Here is an 18,195-nt window from a genome sequence, read left to right on the forward strand (position 1 = left end):
TTTCTCTTAAAATTTGAAATTTTTTATGAAAATCATCCCCCCACACGCCATATAAAGTACAAAAAGATAGATTTCGTTCCTTGTAACAAATCAATTATGGCAAATAAGCTTCGTTCAACCAATTTGGAACGATTTATAAGATGGATTAAATCTCCGCTTACGCGTTAATAGCGCGAATTATATCGCGCGTTAATTGTCCCAAATTGGTCAAAATGGCCAAAATGGCAATCTTTAAACCCTCATAATTTTACGAAAAATGATCACAGGTGAAATATCTTTTCAAATTTAAGCTCAGGACAACAATACCTTTTGAATGATATAAAAAAATTCCGTCAAAAATGGCTAGTTAAAAAGTCGAAATTTGTCTGAAGAAAAAAAAAACCCACCCCGAGCACAAATATTCCGTTACTTTCGTATCGAAAGTCAGAACAATAAGCATCCTTGGCACTAGGCATAAGGATGAGATTACAGTGAACTATTAACGTTTGAATGTTTTTGGGAAGAAATAAAAGCAAAAATGAAAAGTTCTTAAGCAAATATATATTTTTTCATTTTCTTCATTGTTCATTTTTTTAAATTAGAACGGTCAATTGTCCAAGCGTAGACAACATATGTCCAGAGCAAATATAAAAGAAATATCAAAACTCGTTTTGTTATCTACGCTGTTTAAAAAATGAACATTATCACTCTAAAATTTCCAACAAAACATTTAACATCGAACGCAGTTCTAGTACTGTTATTGATATTATCGATTTTCTTTATTTACCATTTGACCCGACATGACATAGATGAACCTAATTTTGATCCCGTTGAACCACATAAATCACAAGACTCTTTCGAAACTGACAAAAATCTGGATCTAATTTTGGCAAATGGACTGAAAAAGTCTGTAGATACTGATCCTTCTGGAACGACCATTAGACATCCTACTAAAATTGTAATCCAAGGGTTCAAAACCAACTTTGCCCAGGCCCTCTTTCCACACCTGTTCGACCCTGGATTCGAGAAGACGTTTTTTCTGTTTGACATGGCAAACTCTGAGGATGTGAAAAAATTCTACCCGCATGGCTTTACAGGATCGGATATGATTGCAAAGCTGGACGCCATTTCCAAGTGCAACTTCTCAAAAGATACCATGAAATTACTGATGGTAAGTTTTTCAATACGGCTGAGCAAACTGGAATCGGTTTCGCTGGATGAACTACAATACTGGCTTCCTTTTTCTAATCCCCTTTTCATTTTCTCACACGTTTAACTTACGAACGTTTATTTACTAAAGTGGACAGATTTGAAGAAAGTTTCATACGTTCAAATTGCCGCATAGTAAAGTTTGCACACGATTTTCATATACAATTTTACAAGAGGGAGGAAAACTGGAAAAAGCCCAATACATGATGACTCGTATCATGTAACTAGTTTTCTCTAATCTTCTATAGTAGTTGATCTTCTGGTGCATGGTAAAAGCACAAGTCCAAAGTAACCCCTATTCTTCGGTGGCGGAGAATTAAAAAGATAAAAACCAAAAAACAAACAAGACTGCTCGTATCAGGGCGAAGCCCTGAATGTTCCGACCGCCTTTTAAGGTTTATGGAGCAGCAGTATAAGATAAAAAAATTAATTAAAATAAAATAAAATGAAAAAATTTTTTTTCTAAAATTTGAAATTTTTTATGAAAATCATCACCCCACACGCCATATAAAGTGCAAAAAGAGAGATTTCGTTCCTTGTAACAAATAAATTATGACAAATAAGCTTCGTTCAACCAATTTGGAACGATTTATAAGATGGATTAAATCTCCGCTTACGCGTTAATAGCGCGAATTATATCGCGCGTTAATTGTCCCAAATTGGTCAAAATGGCCAAAATGGCAATCTTTAAACCCTCATAATTTTACGAAAAATGATCACAGGTGAAATATTTTTTCAATTTTAAGCTCAGGACAACAATACCTTTTGAATGATAAAAAAAAATTCCGTCAAAATGGCTAGTTAAAAAGTCGAAATTTGTCTGAAGAAAAAAAAACCCACCCCGAGCACAAATATTCCGTTACTTTCGTATCGAAAGTCGGAACAATAATTGCAGCATTCTCTTTATCTAGAAAATGGCAAGCAAATGTCAAAGTAATTCCCAAAAAGTCATGTAAAATGCAGAAGACTCAAAACTTTGTCAGAAACCATCGAAATCAGACAAAAAGTTTTTTTTTGCACAAATGGACAAAAAAGAAAAAAGTTGTTGCAAAAGCTAAAAAACAACAAAACACTATGTAAAATTTTTCTGCCAGACAACTGAAAAGTTTTCAAAAAATCATGGAGCTCGAGCTGCAACTAAAACAGCTTTTGTTAAGATGAATCACTAGATCCATCTGATCTATGATTGAAGTGTCCGGCTTTGCATGAAAAAGAGCAAACTGAATCCAAATTTAATCCTCAGCTCTCCAAGTCTGAATACAAATTGACAATTGCCAAAAAAAGACAAGGAGAGAAGACGGTTGTTATGCAAGAACCACACAAATTTTTGACCACTTTCTTAAAAAACTACAACATAAAATGTTTTTTTTTTTTCAAATTGGCGGTGTGATAAAAGTTTCAGAAGAAAACCAAAAACTACGGCATAGTCGACAGTAACAGTAAAACAAGCAAAATGGGAAGCCATTTTTTGTTGATAATTGACAAAAAAGCAAACAGCAATCATATATAAACTAAAAACGTTAAATAAATTTTTTTAGTTTTATTGCAGGATTTTTTTTTAATTTTGGTGTTTTTCCCAGATGGCGCTGAAAACACCATTTTTTTTTCAATTGGAATAAAACTTAACTGTCAAGGCTCATCTTTCTATAAAAAACCTGCTCGCTCGTTCTAGTCGCTCGAAATTAAGCTGAAAATCAAGTTTTTTAAAACAGTTTTTCTCGACATTGGGACATCTTTTTGAAAACTTATTTCAGGTCGTTCGAATCACGACTGAAACGCTTTTAACATGGTATATCTTTCCATCCAGTCCGATGATTGTTTATTGCACGTAACTTTGCATGAAAAATAAACAAAAAAAAGCAACAAGGAAAGCTGGTTGCTGTGCAAGTAGCACAGAATGTTCCAAACATTTTCATAAAAAAAACATATAAAAAAGTTTTCTGTACTTTTATTTACATTAGTGCCGTTTTCTGTTTATCGTGTGATAGAAAAAACTATACAAATGAGTGAAAAGCTAGCCAATTAGGCTTAGTTGAGAACAATTGGCTCAAGCCCGTTTTTCTCAACACTAGAACAACTTTTTGAAAACTTTTCAGTGTCGCTCGAAGCATGACTAAAAGGGCTTTAGTATGGCATATCACACGAGCAAACTCGATGATTACTTTTGGTATTTGACTTTCTATGGAAAGAAATGAAATACACACGAATACAAATTCCTCGCCATTTTCAAAAGTCGGAACAAAACAATTGTTCTCAAAAAAATTTCATTTTTGGTATTTATATTTTTATACAAGCAACCAATTTAAAAATCAGGCTCAAACTGATCATGAATTTAAACAATGAAAGCCTGTTCCTGTGCAATTAGCACAGAGTATTCTGACCTCATCTTTAAAAATTTACAAAAAAATCTATTTTATTTCTAATAACTTCAGTTTTTTTTCTATGCAAGGTGTAATGGAAAGATCTGAACAAAAGACTAGGTTTTAGACATATCTAATACTTCATAGTCAAAAACGCGTTTTAAAAAACAGTTTTTTTGAAAGATTATTTAAAAAAGTCAAAAGTTTGAATACATTTTTTCAGAAATTTTTTTTGAAATTTTGAAGTTTTTATTCTAAAATGGCGCTAAGAAATATTGGAGTGCTTAAAAATCATGGCTTATTTATTACTAATCTGCTACTAGACTACTACTTTCAGCCTGCTCGCTTGCTTTACTTGCTCGAAATTAGACAATCAAAATTTTGAAACGGTTTTTTCTCGACACTAGGAAGTTTTTTTGCGAAATTTCCAAATGTTGTTTGAGTCACAACTGAAAAACTCCTATTAAGATATATTATTCAACCCAGTCCGATGATTATTTGTGGCACTTAAAAAAAGAAAAAATTAAAATACACCCGAACACACCCTCTTGCCCATTTTTGATGGTCGGAACATTAAAAACTAGACAGTTGAGGCTGAAGTGCGGCCATTTATTGATTTTTGTTTTTTAAAATGTTCCGCGTTTCTATTTCCCTTGGGCACTTTAATTACAGCTTCTATCGGAAAAAACAACTTTAAACTCTTTCAATTAGGCTGCTGCGAAAAAAGCGCTTGCGATCCGCCACATTTTTTCACGTCCCACATATCAAGAGGAATCCGCAACTTTTCAATATTGTTTTTGATTGGCATTTTGTTCGCAAACTAAACCTGAATATCATTCGGAGTCCAAACCAAAATTAAAAATTTTTAATATGATTCTGTAATTACTCCCCTAAGAGCCTTTTCGTAGTAAATGGTTGCGCTTGAAGGCAAACTACCTGGGGAAATACGCCTTCCCATCCCTCGGTGGTAGTTGGAACAAGAAGCGTCACGAATGGAACGAATATTTTCAATTCAATCATTAAATTATGTCCGTTATCTTTTTTTGATTCTTTTTAAAGATCTTTTTCAAGGATAAGGTATGTATAAAAGGTCACCTAAAAATTATAGGTTATCTAATTGCGAATGTGTCAAAGTTTTGTGGTGATTTTCAAAAATAAAACAGATACTTATTGTTTTCTTTCCGTTTCGGAAAAATGTATGAACGCATTATTAGGAACTCCTCTGATTCCATTTTTGATGCTACTGTATAAGTATCAAATTCGCGTGAATGAAATGTATACTACCATTTTGTGGCACCATAAAAGCTAGTAAAGCAACGGAACCATTCATCAAATATTCTGTGACAGCGCTCTGGAAACCCTTCAATCTTTAAAGAGGTCGATTGTTAAATCGATGCCTGAATAAGTATTACATACTTAGAAGTACATGGAAAGTATATAAAAAGATTGAAACCCCCAAGCGGTCGGATCATTTTTCATCTTCAACCATTTAGGTTTTCCATCCATTAATATGCCGGTTTCGATGTGCTCTTAAGTTTTTGCATGTCATATTTGAATTAAGTTTTTGTAGACTAAAAAGTATTTTTCCCCGAGTTTCAATCAACTTTTGCGTCATTCGATTGCACTGGGTATTCAAAATATAGATCGAGGGTTGGTCGGCGGTGTCAGGACTGTGCTTGAAAACAATAATGGCACAAAAGCGAAAGCTTAATTAGGCTCCCAAAGGATGAATTCATGAAACTTTATTCAGTTCAAACAATTACTTTTTTAATGATGCATAAGGCTTTTTGGAAATTGAATATTGATTTCATTCGAATAGGCATTGGCAAATAGTTGCATATACACTTCCATGGATGCAAAACAGGTCACTAAGACCTTTCTGGTAGTTCTATACGTTGGCTCATGGAAGAAACTGCGTTTCCAATTAAAAAATATAGGAATTCATGAATATTTTTAGTTTCAGTTTAAACCTCCTTGAATGAGTTGAATAACATTCTCGCCTTTTTGAAAATGTTTGCGCAAAACTTCAATTAAAAATGTAAATTTTATGAATTTTGTTACTAGGGACCTTCAGATAAAAATAAGTTAGGGTCTCGGTAAGTTTTGACGACTATGATGATTCAAAAGTTCTAAATTAAGGAAATCCAGTGGAGGTTTTATCGAATTTGCAGAAAAAATCCCTCATAAAATTGGCAATAATATAACGGTTCATGGACAGCATATAACTGAAATTTTTGAACACACAAATTAACAGTTCAAATTACCCTTTTTGAAAACATTTGAATACATTGAACACATTAAAACAAATAAATATCCATCTTGAACTCTGGTCAATTATTTCAAACTAGAGTTTTCACTTTTGTTTTTTGGTATATGTTTTCGGTATGTTGCTATTTAAGGTCGGTTTGACGCAATTGAACCAGTAATCAATTTTTCTTATCACCAGTTGTATGTCATGTTGAAAGGGCACAAGCAAGCTAGCCATCTAACGTATGCTATATCATCTGCAATTTGTATTAAATTAGAGCTGTTCTTAGATCTTATCGAATAATTTATATAAAGTAAGAGAATAAGTGGTCCCAAAATAGTCCCTGGGACACTTCAGAATTGATGAAAATATTTGGTGAATCTTTTCAAGCTTCGCAAAATTTATAAAAACTAAAAATATGCAAAGTCTTGGCGCGTTTAACAGAGCCAAAAAACCACAGAGTCGAGAATGAAATAGTATTGAAGTTCCGAAACTTTGAGATGTAAAAAAATGTGCTACAGGTTTTAACTTTGATTTACGTAATAAAAAAGGGTTGCCCAGGTTAAGTTAAAAACTGTTGAAGCATTTTTTGGTTATATAAGTCTAAAGCGTCAAGTAAGTGGAGCTTGTTTTTTTGTACTAGTGATTTTACACCAAGTGAAACAGTGATATTCAACAAAAACAAACCAAAAACGTACCTGAAAAACAATAACTTGATGATTGGTAATCGGATTGACCAAATTATTTAATGAAACACATTTTTTCAGTAAGGAAATTTTTATTTCCATTTCTGTTTAGAAAGATGCGTTTAAAAAATTGTGCACACTTAATGAAATTTCAGCCCAGTTTAAGGTATGGCCAAAAATTAATTGCGTCCGCCAAAATTAGAAATATTTTGGAAATCGATTTATTGTAACGACTGAAGCTCAAAATTGATTTATTGTAACGGCTAAAGCTGAAGATAAGCTTTGTATTCGGGTGTGTTTTAGTTTTTTCTTTTTTTATTTACACGCAAAATCAAGTACCAAAAAAATCATCGAACAGGGTCAAATGAAATATCATATTAAAGAACTTTTAGTCGTGATTCGAACGACATTACAAACTCTAATGGGTATTGTATAAATAGGGTGTAAAACAAATACGAACGCGCGAAATTGGAAACCAACTTAATTTTTGGCATTTTTGAAATGCATATTTTATACAGAAATGTTGTCAAAAATTATCCATGCATTGGGGGGGGGGGGGTAATTAACAAGGTCCAAAAGGGAGGGGAAATAGTTAACAAGATCCACACATTTTCACACTCAATCCCTCAGCTCAAATACTCAACAGTTCTTTGTTTTTAAAGTTCATCTGAGAGATGTTTTTGACACCCTGCAACGTTTGGCTGTATTTCTATCAGGACGCAGAAAAAGTCCATATAAATTGCCTCGAGTAGCAACAAAGAGCTTCGCTTATCAAAATCAGTCCACATCTTCAAATATTTGAAAAGAAGCAGACTATCTTCGTAAAGTTGGCATCATTTAAATATACTTAACGTCTCACAGAAACAAAATATTTAGAAATTTTTTTTGATGTCGAATACTTTGGGATTCCCAGAAAAACTCTCGCTGGTTTAAATCTGGAGAATCTTTATTTTGGTGCAAAAATCATTCCAACGTTTTTCACGAATTGAATTTAACTTTAGTACAAAATTTTCGACTATAACTTAACAGAAATCAACAAAGAATTTACAATCACGGGATATAAAAGTTGCAGCTTATTGTTTTCAAAGAGCAAATCTACGAAATTTTTTTCACGTTTTTTTTTCGTTTACTCTGCAACTATTTACCATGCAGGGTTCAAATTTTGAAAAAAAGATAAAACTGATTGTAAGGGCTCACACGAGTCAAAATTTGAGAAAACATGTTTTGAAGGCGTAAATTAGCCACTATATCATAACTAGTTTTAGAGATTTTTTCGCTGTGGAAACAACCCCGCAAAATTTTGAAAAAAAGGGATCAAACTAATTCCCTGGGTAGCCGATGAGCTTATATTAATGTTTATACTGCCATACACAGGCTTCTGATGCATGCATGCGTGTTGTGATGAATTCTCTCCCAAATTTCTGGTATAAGCTCCCAAAAAAATTCAATGTATATGTCCCTGAAACAAATATGACGGTTTCCAAGCAGAACCAAGTATATATGTTAATTTATTATCTTTCATTTTTCATGTAGTTCTCCAGTTTTGGCTCAGTTGAGTCCTTACTATTCGTATCATCTACCTTTTGTGAAAATTTGAGCCCTGCTTCTCCGAAACTTGCAGAGAAAAAAAAACGTGAACAACAAAACCTCATATCGTTGAAAACAAATATTGCAACTTCTATGTCTTTAAAATTAGAGCAAAAACCGACTGTTAGTTGAAACGTTAGATTTTTTATCAATTAAGGGTTGTGAATCATGCAGTCCTCGAAAAAACTGTTTTCGAGGCGCTAACTACCACTACAAATGAGTGGATTTATCATTTAAGCCTTAGTTAACAGCTAAGGTAACATAATATAGCCTAAGGAAACAAAGTAAAAGTAACTAATGTCAATCTGTTTTCGGTTTTAAAAACTCTGATAAGTGACTCTTAAATAAGCCATTCGACCAATTTCCAAAACGAAACATTTCCACGCCTATTCAGGTAATCATTTTTTGTTTTTCGTATTACTAAGAAACTGCGGGCCTAGACAAAAAAGAAAAATTCCCTTCAAAGTTAGTGTATCTTGGAGCCAAAGACGCCTTCAAAATCATTTTGGGTTGGTCGGCAAATGTAAAAATAAAACAATGAGGGTCATATCTCTAAGGGGAAAATAATGTTATTTTGGTTCTAAGTTGGAGATTTTCAGCAATCAGAATCGAACAATTCATATGCAGCCCTCACCAAATTAAAGGCTCGGGTGCAAGATAGAAGAGGGATTTAACTTGATTCAAACTGTAATTTTTGTAAAATTGTTTGTGTTTTGTGTTTGTTGTTGTCATATTTTGAATTGGTGGTCCAATTTTTATGTTAGACGGAACGATTTTCAATTTTTAAAATTTTATGTTAGTCGATACGCCGCCAGCTAAAGTTTATATGACTTGTGTAAGTTGAGCAGTTTCTCCTCTGACGCCCAAAACTTAATGCTGATATTATCGAAACACATGTTTTGCAGAGTTCTGATGTTCGTGTGGTATTTCTTCTTGTAATTTTCCTTGCTTGATTCAAGTTTCCTTGTGACGTTCCAATTAGATTTTTTTCAAAGATAGTCAACAAATCAAAATCAAATTCTACTCTCCACCTCCCTTAAATCCGCCTTCAGTGAAATTGTCAGTTTTATACAAAAAGTAATATTCTTTTATCCGTGCAAATAATATCGACCAATTTGGTTGATGTCTGAGTTTTAACACCCTTATTACCTCAAATGTTATCAAGCTTGGTGCTTCAAGTTATTTTGCATTGCAAATTGGTCAAAACTGTTTATCTGAAATTCACTTATTGCGACAGATTTCTCTAACGCTTCACGAGTTGTTCTACCGACAACAGATTGACATTAGTTAGTTCTACTTTATTTTCTTAACCTATATTTTGCTACCCTAGGTGTTTACTTACGCCTAATTGATAAATCCATTCATTGGTAGTGGTAATTCTTGCGTTGAAAACAGTTGTCTGAGGACTGCAGGGTTAATTACCATTACTGGTTAAAAAAGTCAACGTTTTAACTAACATTCGGTTTTATCTCGATGACAAAAGACATAGAATTTCCTATTTTTGTTTTCAACGAAATGAAATTTCATGGTTCACGTTTTGTTTGTTTTTATTCTGCAAATTATCAAGAAACTTGTATCTTGATAACTTGCAAAGAAAAACAAACAAAACGTGAGTCTGTATCTTGATGAATTGCTGACTTTTCTCTGCAAGTTATCAAGATACCTTAGGTGTTAACTTAGGCTTAATTGATAAATGCACTCATTAGTAGTTGTAATTATTGCGTTGAAAACAGTTGTCTGAGAACTGCAGGATTAAAAACCCTTTCTGTTAAAAAAAGCCATCATTTTAACTAACAGTCGGTTTTATCTCGAAAACAGAAGACACTATTTAGCAATTTTTGTTTAGAACAAATTGGAATTTCGTTGTTCACGTTTTGTTTGTTTTTCTCTGCAAGTTATCAAGATACAAGGCTCAAATTTTGAAAAAAAAAGATAATACTAATTATAATGACTGAACTGTGCCAAAATTCGAGAACTAAATCATAAACATTTTTAGAGGTGTTTTGCAATGGAAGTAATCTTGCAAACAGTATAAAAAAAATGGAATATACGGGCTGAAATTAATTCTTCAGAATGTTGATGAGCGCGACTTACTCTTTATAGTGCCGAAAAATGAAAGATAACAAATTAACAGATATACTTGGTTCTGCTTGGATACCGTCATACTTGTTTTGGCGATATATACAATAAATTTTTTTGGGAGCTTATACCAGAAAATTGGGAAGTTTTCATCACAACAGACATGCTAATGAGAAGCCTGTGCACGATTTTATATGACTGAATTCAATCATCAGCGCAACATTATTCAGAAATGTTTAGCCTTTTTCTTACGCCGGACCCAGTCTCTGCTATTTCTGCTATCCCTCAGTTTTCGGCAGAATAAACATTAATACAATCTCATCAGCTTCCCAAGGAACTAATTCGATTCCTTTTAATTTTTTTTTAAATTTTTTGTACTGCTTGCGAGGTTGTTTCTACAGCAAAAACATCTCTAAAACTAGTTATGATATAGTTCTCGAATTTTGGCTCAGTTCAGTCATTAAAATTAGTATCATATATATTTTTTTTCAAAATTTGAACCTTGTATCTTGATAACTTGAAGAGAAAAACAAAGAAAACGTGAAAAACGAAAATTCATTTTGTTGAAAACAAAAAATTCCAATTTCTATGTCTTTTGTTTTCGAGATAAAACCGACTGTTAGTTGAAACGGTGGCTTTTTTTAGCCAGAAGGGTTTTTAGTCCTGCAGTCCTCAGACAACTGTTTTCAACGCAAAAATCACCACTACTAATTAGTGGTTCTACCAGTTAAGCCTAAGTAAACACCTAAAGTAACAAAATATAGGTTAACGTAATAAAGTAGAACTAACTAATGTCAATCTGTTGTCGGTGGAACAACTCGTGAAGCGTTAGAGAAACCAGTCGTAATAAGTGAATTTCAGATAAACAGTTTCGACCAGTTTCCACTGCAGAATAAATCGAAGCACCAAGCTTGATAACATTTGAGGTAATATGGGTGTTAAAAATTAGACATCAACCAAATTGGTCGCAATTTTTGCAGGGATATTAGAATAACACTTTTTAGTATAAAACTGACAACTTTACCCAGGTAGGAAGAGAGCACAAAACTGACAATTTTACTAAGGGAGGGAGGAAGCAGAATTTGTCTTTGAATTGTTTGCTATCTTAGAAAAAAAATCAAATTGCAACGTCACAAGGAAATTGGAATCAAGCGAAACTTAAGGGAAAATTACAAGAAGAAAAACCACACGAACATCAGAACTCTGCAAAACATGTGTTTCGATAAAATCAGCATTAAGTTTTGGGCGTCAGAGGAGAAACTGCTCAAGTTCAACACATCTCATATAAATTTTAGCTGGCGGTGTATCGACAAGCATAAAAATTTAAAAATTGAAAATCATTCCGTCTAACCTAAAAATCGGACCACCAATTCAAAAAATGACAACAACAAACTCAAAACACAAAAAATGTACAAAAATGACAGTTTGAATCAAGTTAAATCCCCCTTCTATCTTGCACCCGAGCCTTTAATTTGGTAAGCGCTGCATATGAATTGTTCGATTTTGATTGCTAAAAATCTCCAACTTAGAACCAAATAACAATATTTTCCCCCTAAAGATATGACCCTCTTCGTTTTTTTTCTACATTCTTTTTGGGCCGACCAACCCAAAATGATTTTGAAGGCGTCTTTGGCACCAAGATACACTAACTTTGTAGGGAAATTTTGTTTTTTGTCTAGGCCCGCAGTTTCTTAGTAAAATGAAAAACAAAAAACGACTATCTGACTAGGCGTGGTAATCTAAAACTCAAACCAAAGAATTTGTAGTCTGTAAACACTTTTGACACCCGCTAACAGCTCAGTTTTGTCTAAATTTTTAAAGTTACAGCTTTGCGAGAGTCTAAAATCCGTTTTTTTTAATATCGCTTTTTTGTTTTCTGTCTAGGCCCCCACTTTTTATAAAATGTAAACAAAAAAACAATTATCTGACTTGGCGTCCAAATCGAAAACAAAAAACCGGTATCTGATTCGGCGTGGAATTAATTCGATTTAGAACTTGGTCGAACTGCTTCTCTGAAATTCACTTATTACGACAGAGTTTTTTTAACTGACAACAGATTGACATTAGTTACTTTTAATTTTTTACAATAGGTTATATTTTGTTACCTTAGGAGTTTACTCAGGCTTAAATGGTAAATCCACTCTGTAATGGTGGTATTTGTTGCCTTGAAAACAATTTTCTTACAACTGCAGTATTAACAACCTTAATTTTTGAAGAAAAATCATCGTTTCGTAGGCTCTCAGTAATATAACAACAAAATGCTCGTACTAGAGGCAAACTCTGGATGTTTTGACTGCCCATTAACTGGTCTCTAATAGTTTTTGCTTTATGAACAATTGACGAACTATGAATTTTAGGCTGGTAGTATCAAAATGTAAGGGTAATGGAATTAATAAGATCAATTAGCTTGCCTAAGTTTAAGATGAAACGATTTGTAGTGCGGAATAATTCGCCACACGTAAATAATGCGCGTTACATTTTCAGCATTGCAGTATAAAACGAGCAGTTTCGTTAGATAGGTGTTATGGTGTTATGTTAAAACAGTGGTGAGCGAACTCGGCGGGGACCACGAAAATCTAGGGATCAATCCCCCGACAGAGCTTTTAGTTTGTGAAACTAAAAACTACCCTGTTCAAATACATTGTTCACAATCTTTGAAAGTCGAAACAATAAATGACGTCGAAAAAAAAGCAGTTTAACAAGTTTTTGACTAAAACTCCTTTGGAAACAGTTCACTTACACAGTGTATCCAACTGTTTGTCGTTTGAAAAGAAATGTAATAATTGATCGATTCGAACTGTAATTTTTTTAAAAAATAATTAAAGCACCAGATTTAATCACAATGTTTTTTACGAAAATGTTTTCAACATTTGTTTTTACTATAGAAGTTTGAAAGAAAGCAGAAGGTTTAAGGCATAACAAATGTTTCTTATGAAAAAAATGTCCAAGTCTTAGCAAACGTGATGGCTTTTATGCGGGAAAAATAATCAAACAGTTCTCAGAAAATCAAAATTCAGACGACCAACAACGCGGTAAAACCATGCAAGTATACTAAAATTACAAAAACCTCCTCGACCAAAGTGCTTGCAAAAAGGTCCAAAAAAATATTCACGTTTTTCATCTTTATTTATTTAATTTTGAAACAACTTCACACCCAACAAAAAGTATTTGGTTTGAAGCAAATAATTCGAATTTCGATTTTCAGGGCAGAAACAAAAAGCGAGTATCTGACTCGGCGTCCAAATTATCCGATAAGTTCAAGGACGACATTCTCGGCTTCGCACAGAAACTGAAGACTACATGCGAAGAGAGTGACATGCGAATAGTGGATGGGAGTGGCACATTTGCGATAGTGACTCATGACCAGTACGAGAGACTGAATCACACTCACCATATTTTCATCATGCCTGGACTGAAGAGACAGATTACTATAATGTAAGAGCAGAAAGGTTTTTTTAAGAACAAAAGCAGGTGGCCTTGCAAGATAATTTGTGGATTCCTTGTTCGCAAAAATGCTTGTTCTTCTCAATATCAATTTTTTATGGTGCTGGTTCCGCTTAGATCCAGTGTTAAAGCATTAAGATACTATACTATTACCAGTTGTTTTTTGCCATTTTGACTTCATACTTTTATCAAACCAAAATTATTCATAAATATGCTGAGCTCGATTTGTCTCGAATGTAATTTATTTTGAAAAACATTTTTGCTCGCTCGAAATAGCATTGAAATGTAAAACACAAAGCCGTTAATTTTTACGCAGACTTCAGTTGATAAATAAAAATTTACCCCTCGAAGCCCGCACATGCTTAGGAAACAATATATTACAAACATTTTAGCAAAATTGAACTAAATTTTACAAAGTCTGATTTGTTCAAGTTACAGCAGATTAGAAGAATCGAATGAAATGGATGTTTAAAAAGCAAATGTGCTCAAAATCTGTCATTTGGTTAACGAAAAGTTACCATACAAGCTGACGAACGAGACAAAAATATTTCTAATCGCAAGCGTAACTACCGAACTAAGGGGTGAATTTAGGGAGGGGGTGGGGACGGACGTCCTTTCTCTCTCAGGGAATTGACCACCTGCCGACCCTAAGTACTATTTTGAGATATCCATATTTAGGGAAGAAGGAGGGAAGGGGAGAGCGCGCGCCTAAAAAGCGCAATTTTTTGGTCAACTTTTTTCAAAAATGCCTTTTTTGGCCTGTTTTTTTTCAAAATTATGCCTGCGGCGCACAAAATTTGACCAAAACAGGGTCTTTTTAATGCTTTTGGTGCTTTGGGAGAGCGGAAAATCAATTTGGTCGACCTAATAAAAGTCGACAAAATTTTCGAAAATTTTTTGAAAATTCGCCCCCCCCCCCCCCCCCCATCGAGAAAATACTAGATCCACCCGACCAAACTTATTGAAAAAGCATTTCTGTAAACCAGGGTTTTATAAATTTTAAGCATCTTGATTGACTTTTTTTGAGAAAAATTAAGTTAAACAGAGCTGACTGAATCAACCCAATTGATTTTGCAGGTGCTCCTAGGACACTTTAATAGGGTCTTTTTGACAATAGTTTTTGCACTGCAGGCAAAATTTTGAAAAAAAAGCTCAATATGCCGTTTTTGAGCCATTTTTAGAAAATTTCGGCCAAAAAAACCGTGTTTTTTTTTCGGCGCACGCTCTCCTTCAAAATTAGTATATATTAGCGCCCAAGGTGCCTTTGGAAAAACTTTACGGTTCGTCGGCCGAAAATAGATGTCAAGAAATAATACCAATGGTGGGACTCTTTGATTGGTGACGGGTCGAATACCTGAGGAAGGGGTGTCCGCCCCTGTCAATACGTAATTTTGAATATCTGATGTTACGTCTGGAAATCTTAAGACCGTATAGTTTTGAGATTAAAATTACGCTTCTTGTACGAATAGCAGTTTTTTTATTGGAGAGCGTAAGACTTTTTCCATGGGAGAAAACGATGAGCTAAGTATGTAATAATTCATAGTTTTAAATCGATGATTAAAATGTCTAACTTCTCGGTCTTATTGAACAGTTTTCAGTTCTCACTGCATGCGTTTCAGAAAGAGTCAACCTGATTTACAGCAGCCAGATGGAATGAATGTGCCTCAAATTTGTAAACAGCTTCAAGGAGGAATATACACTCAAATTAGTAAGCAATTTTGAATCAGTACGATTAATTATGGATAAATTTATTATGTGTATCGTGCAACCCGAGCTGAGGTCCGCAGCTTATGTTGTGATCAAACTACGTCGCATTAAAGTACTTTTCGCGACCGAAATTCCATACTCCTGCCCGACGTTTGAGCTCCGCAACCTCGGAGCGTGGGTCGCGCAAAGTCGCAACATGGATCTCGCAGAAACCCAACAATTCTCAAAATTTTTGAAACTATGTTTTGATTATCAAGAAGTACCATTCATCTGATTGATATATTGAGCGATATTTACTCGAAAAGAGTTGGCTACCACAAAATGAACGCTTGAAGAGGACATCTTCGCAATTTTGAAATTTAGATCTTCCCGAGTTATAAATAATTAATAAAATTTAAAATAGCCAGCAGGCAGTTGGGAAAGAGTCATGAACGCAAAGAACAGAAAAAATTACTGACTTGTTTTTGGAAACATCTCAGCTTTCAATTTAAAAGAAAAAAATAGATGCCCCTGAAGCTCATAAAATTTCTAGAACAATTTATGACCGGCATTTTTTGATAAGGTTGACCAAATCTGAAAATTGAAACCCACTTTCGAAACTATAGTCTGTCATCTTTTTCGTGTCTTTTACACTTTTGCTGTTCAAAAGCCGAATTACCTTCCTATCAACAAAAGAAAGGAAGTGAATTTAGAAGAAATCAGAAGTCAAACCACGATAAATCAAACTTTAGCGTGAACAAATTTCAAGAGTTTTTCTTGAAAAACAAAACAAAAAAATCACCAAGATCTATAAAAGAGTGTTCACTACGTTCATGATTCTTTACAATAGCGAACTTTAGTAAGCCGCAAATTTTGGTGCCACGTTACGGCTTTTTGATAGTATGTGCACTGAGATTCGAATAATAATAAGTAACACAGTTGATACAGTTTATATTCATTAAATGAACCGCAAACAGCTGTTTATTTCAATCAACATAACATTAAGATAGAGGTGAAGCTGAGCTTCGCACCTCTTGCGATACAAAACAGGAAAAAATTGAAAAAATCAAAAATACCTCATCAGATAGCCTTTAAGCCGAATTTAAAAAATCAAGAAAACTTTAGGCTTTTTAAAAATTAACAAGTCCAACTCACCCGCTAAACGCTCAAAAAACTTTATTTGCTCGTCAAATGAATCAATATTAGGCCACTAGGCTGATATAAAACAGGCCAAGACCTGTTGGGCCCAAAAAAAACTCAAAAAAAATTTGAGACTAACTAGAAGTTATTAAGTCCCCTCAGCCTCAACATGCGGAAACCCACGCACAAATGATTTTTCGCTCGTCGAAAGACACAATATAAGGCTAAAATCCATTTAATCTAGGCCTAAAACTATCAACCCGAAAAAAAAGAGGAAAAAAAACAAAAAAGCCTGAAAATATTGTTATCATGAAAAACTTGAACAATAATTATATTAAGATTTTTGGCATCTTGTGCGATCCAGAAGTGAGCATTAAAAAATGTTTGCGTTGAAGCGATTTTCCGTAAACCGACAAAAAAAGGCCGAAATCATATGCGCGAAAAAATTTGAACGAAAAAAAAACTTTACTACTTTACTAGATTGCAAACAGCAGAGGTAAATCGGAACACTACAAGCAACTATAAAAACTCGATTTCACAGAATTTCTAACACTATTTATCTCGCAATTTCTGAAATGCATAATTTATACATAATGTGATTTTATGCTTTTCAATTTGTTACATGCAAAATTAGAGTGGATGCCTTCAGTTTCGTAGGTTCCAAACTAGTACTTGCAAAATTGTGTCTATTTGTATTTGGTCCCACTTCTACTGCATAGCATTGGCAATTTGTTAGCACATGCAGCTGCTTTATTTGCTAATAGTGTTAGCCGGTTGTTAAGCCATCGTGGCCGAGAGGGTAGGGCGTGAGATTCCAATTATTGAGGTAGCAGTTTCGAAGCACATACGTAGCAAAGTTTTACTAGTTCGAGGCTTATTTCTATCTTTTCTTATTCCACTTTATAAATCTTTTTTGTCGTGTTCTTGCTAGTGTTTGCGAAACCTGCCTTCGCCTCTGTGTAATAAACCCAATTAAGAAATAAGGCAATTAAAAAACTATGTCTGTATGAGTTCGCATGTGTCATTGGGCTTAAGGCGACTTTAATACAGACCCAACAAAAATGGACGGTCAATTAGATAGCATAAGCGTAAGATCTTGTCTTCGTGGAATAAACTTGGAAAAAATCACTTTTTCTGCCCAATTGGATCATTCAGTCAATCTATGAGGTGATTAATTTTGGACTGAACTCAAAATCAGGCTTTCCATTTAAATCGAAAACATAGCAAACAAGGATAGCCGATTTTGCCTTTTACTTTTACGACTTTGATTTTAAGTAAAAATTGCTGAACCCGTTAGCAAATTCCAAACTGTGGTAGCTAAGAAGACAAATATGAACAGACAAACGATGGTCTGATCATTTTTTCTTCAGGACGAAAATAATTCGGTCGTGCAGCAACGGCCCAGAAATCAAATAGATTTAGATTAAGACGAAAAAATTAATATCTCACTCAATGCAAATTAACTACTTGCTATTTCAGAGGACAGCAAAACCACCTTCATGTTGACGGTATCTAAATTTCTTGAGTCCAGACAAGAGGCCTTTCACATATTACGTCATTCCATCTGGTCCGAGATTTCTCCCTACTATGATGACGTCAGATATGAACTGGATATTGAGCAGCAGAGCAACTTTCATCGAGATTTTCTGGACCCAGACGAGCTTTATGCACTGGACCACGATACTAGTTGTTTAAGACTGCGAGAATTTGTGCCTTTATAAATCCAATACAAAATTCGCTATATCGGCTCAAAACATTCTTCGCACATGACTAGAAG

General features: G+C 34.1%; 1 protein-coding gene across 1 annotated transcript; it reads left to right on the plus strand.

The window, feature by feature from the left end:
• The first annotated feature begins 590 nt into the window (after nucleotides 1-590).
• Nucleotides 591-18,139, plus strand: LOC134842329 (uncharacterized). Its single transcript, XM_063858613.1, has 4 exons — nucleotides 591-1,150; nucleotides 13,354-13,583; nucleotides 15,212-15,300; nucleotides 17,898-18,139. Exons 1-4 carry the CDS (start codon nucleotides 674-676, stop codon nucleotides 18,137-18,139), a joined length of 1,038 nt encoding a protein of 345 aa, XP_063714683.1. The 5' UTR covers nucleotides 591-673.
• The last annotated feature ends 56 nt before the right edge of the window (nucleotides 18,140-18,195 follow it).

This window comes from Symsagittifera roscoffensis, chromosome 3, assembly GCF_963678635.1.
Source record: "Symsagittifera roscoffensis chromosome 3, txSymRosc1.1, whole genome shotgun sequence".
Classification (NCBI taxonomy): Eukaryota; Metazoa; Xenacoelomorpha; order Acoela; family Convolutidae; genus Symsagittifera; species Symsagittifera roscoffensis.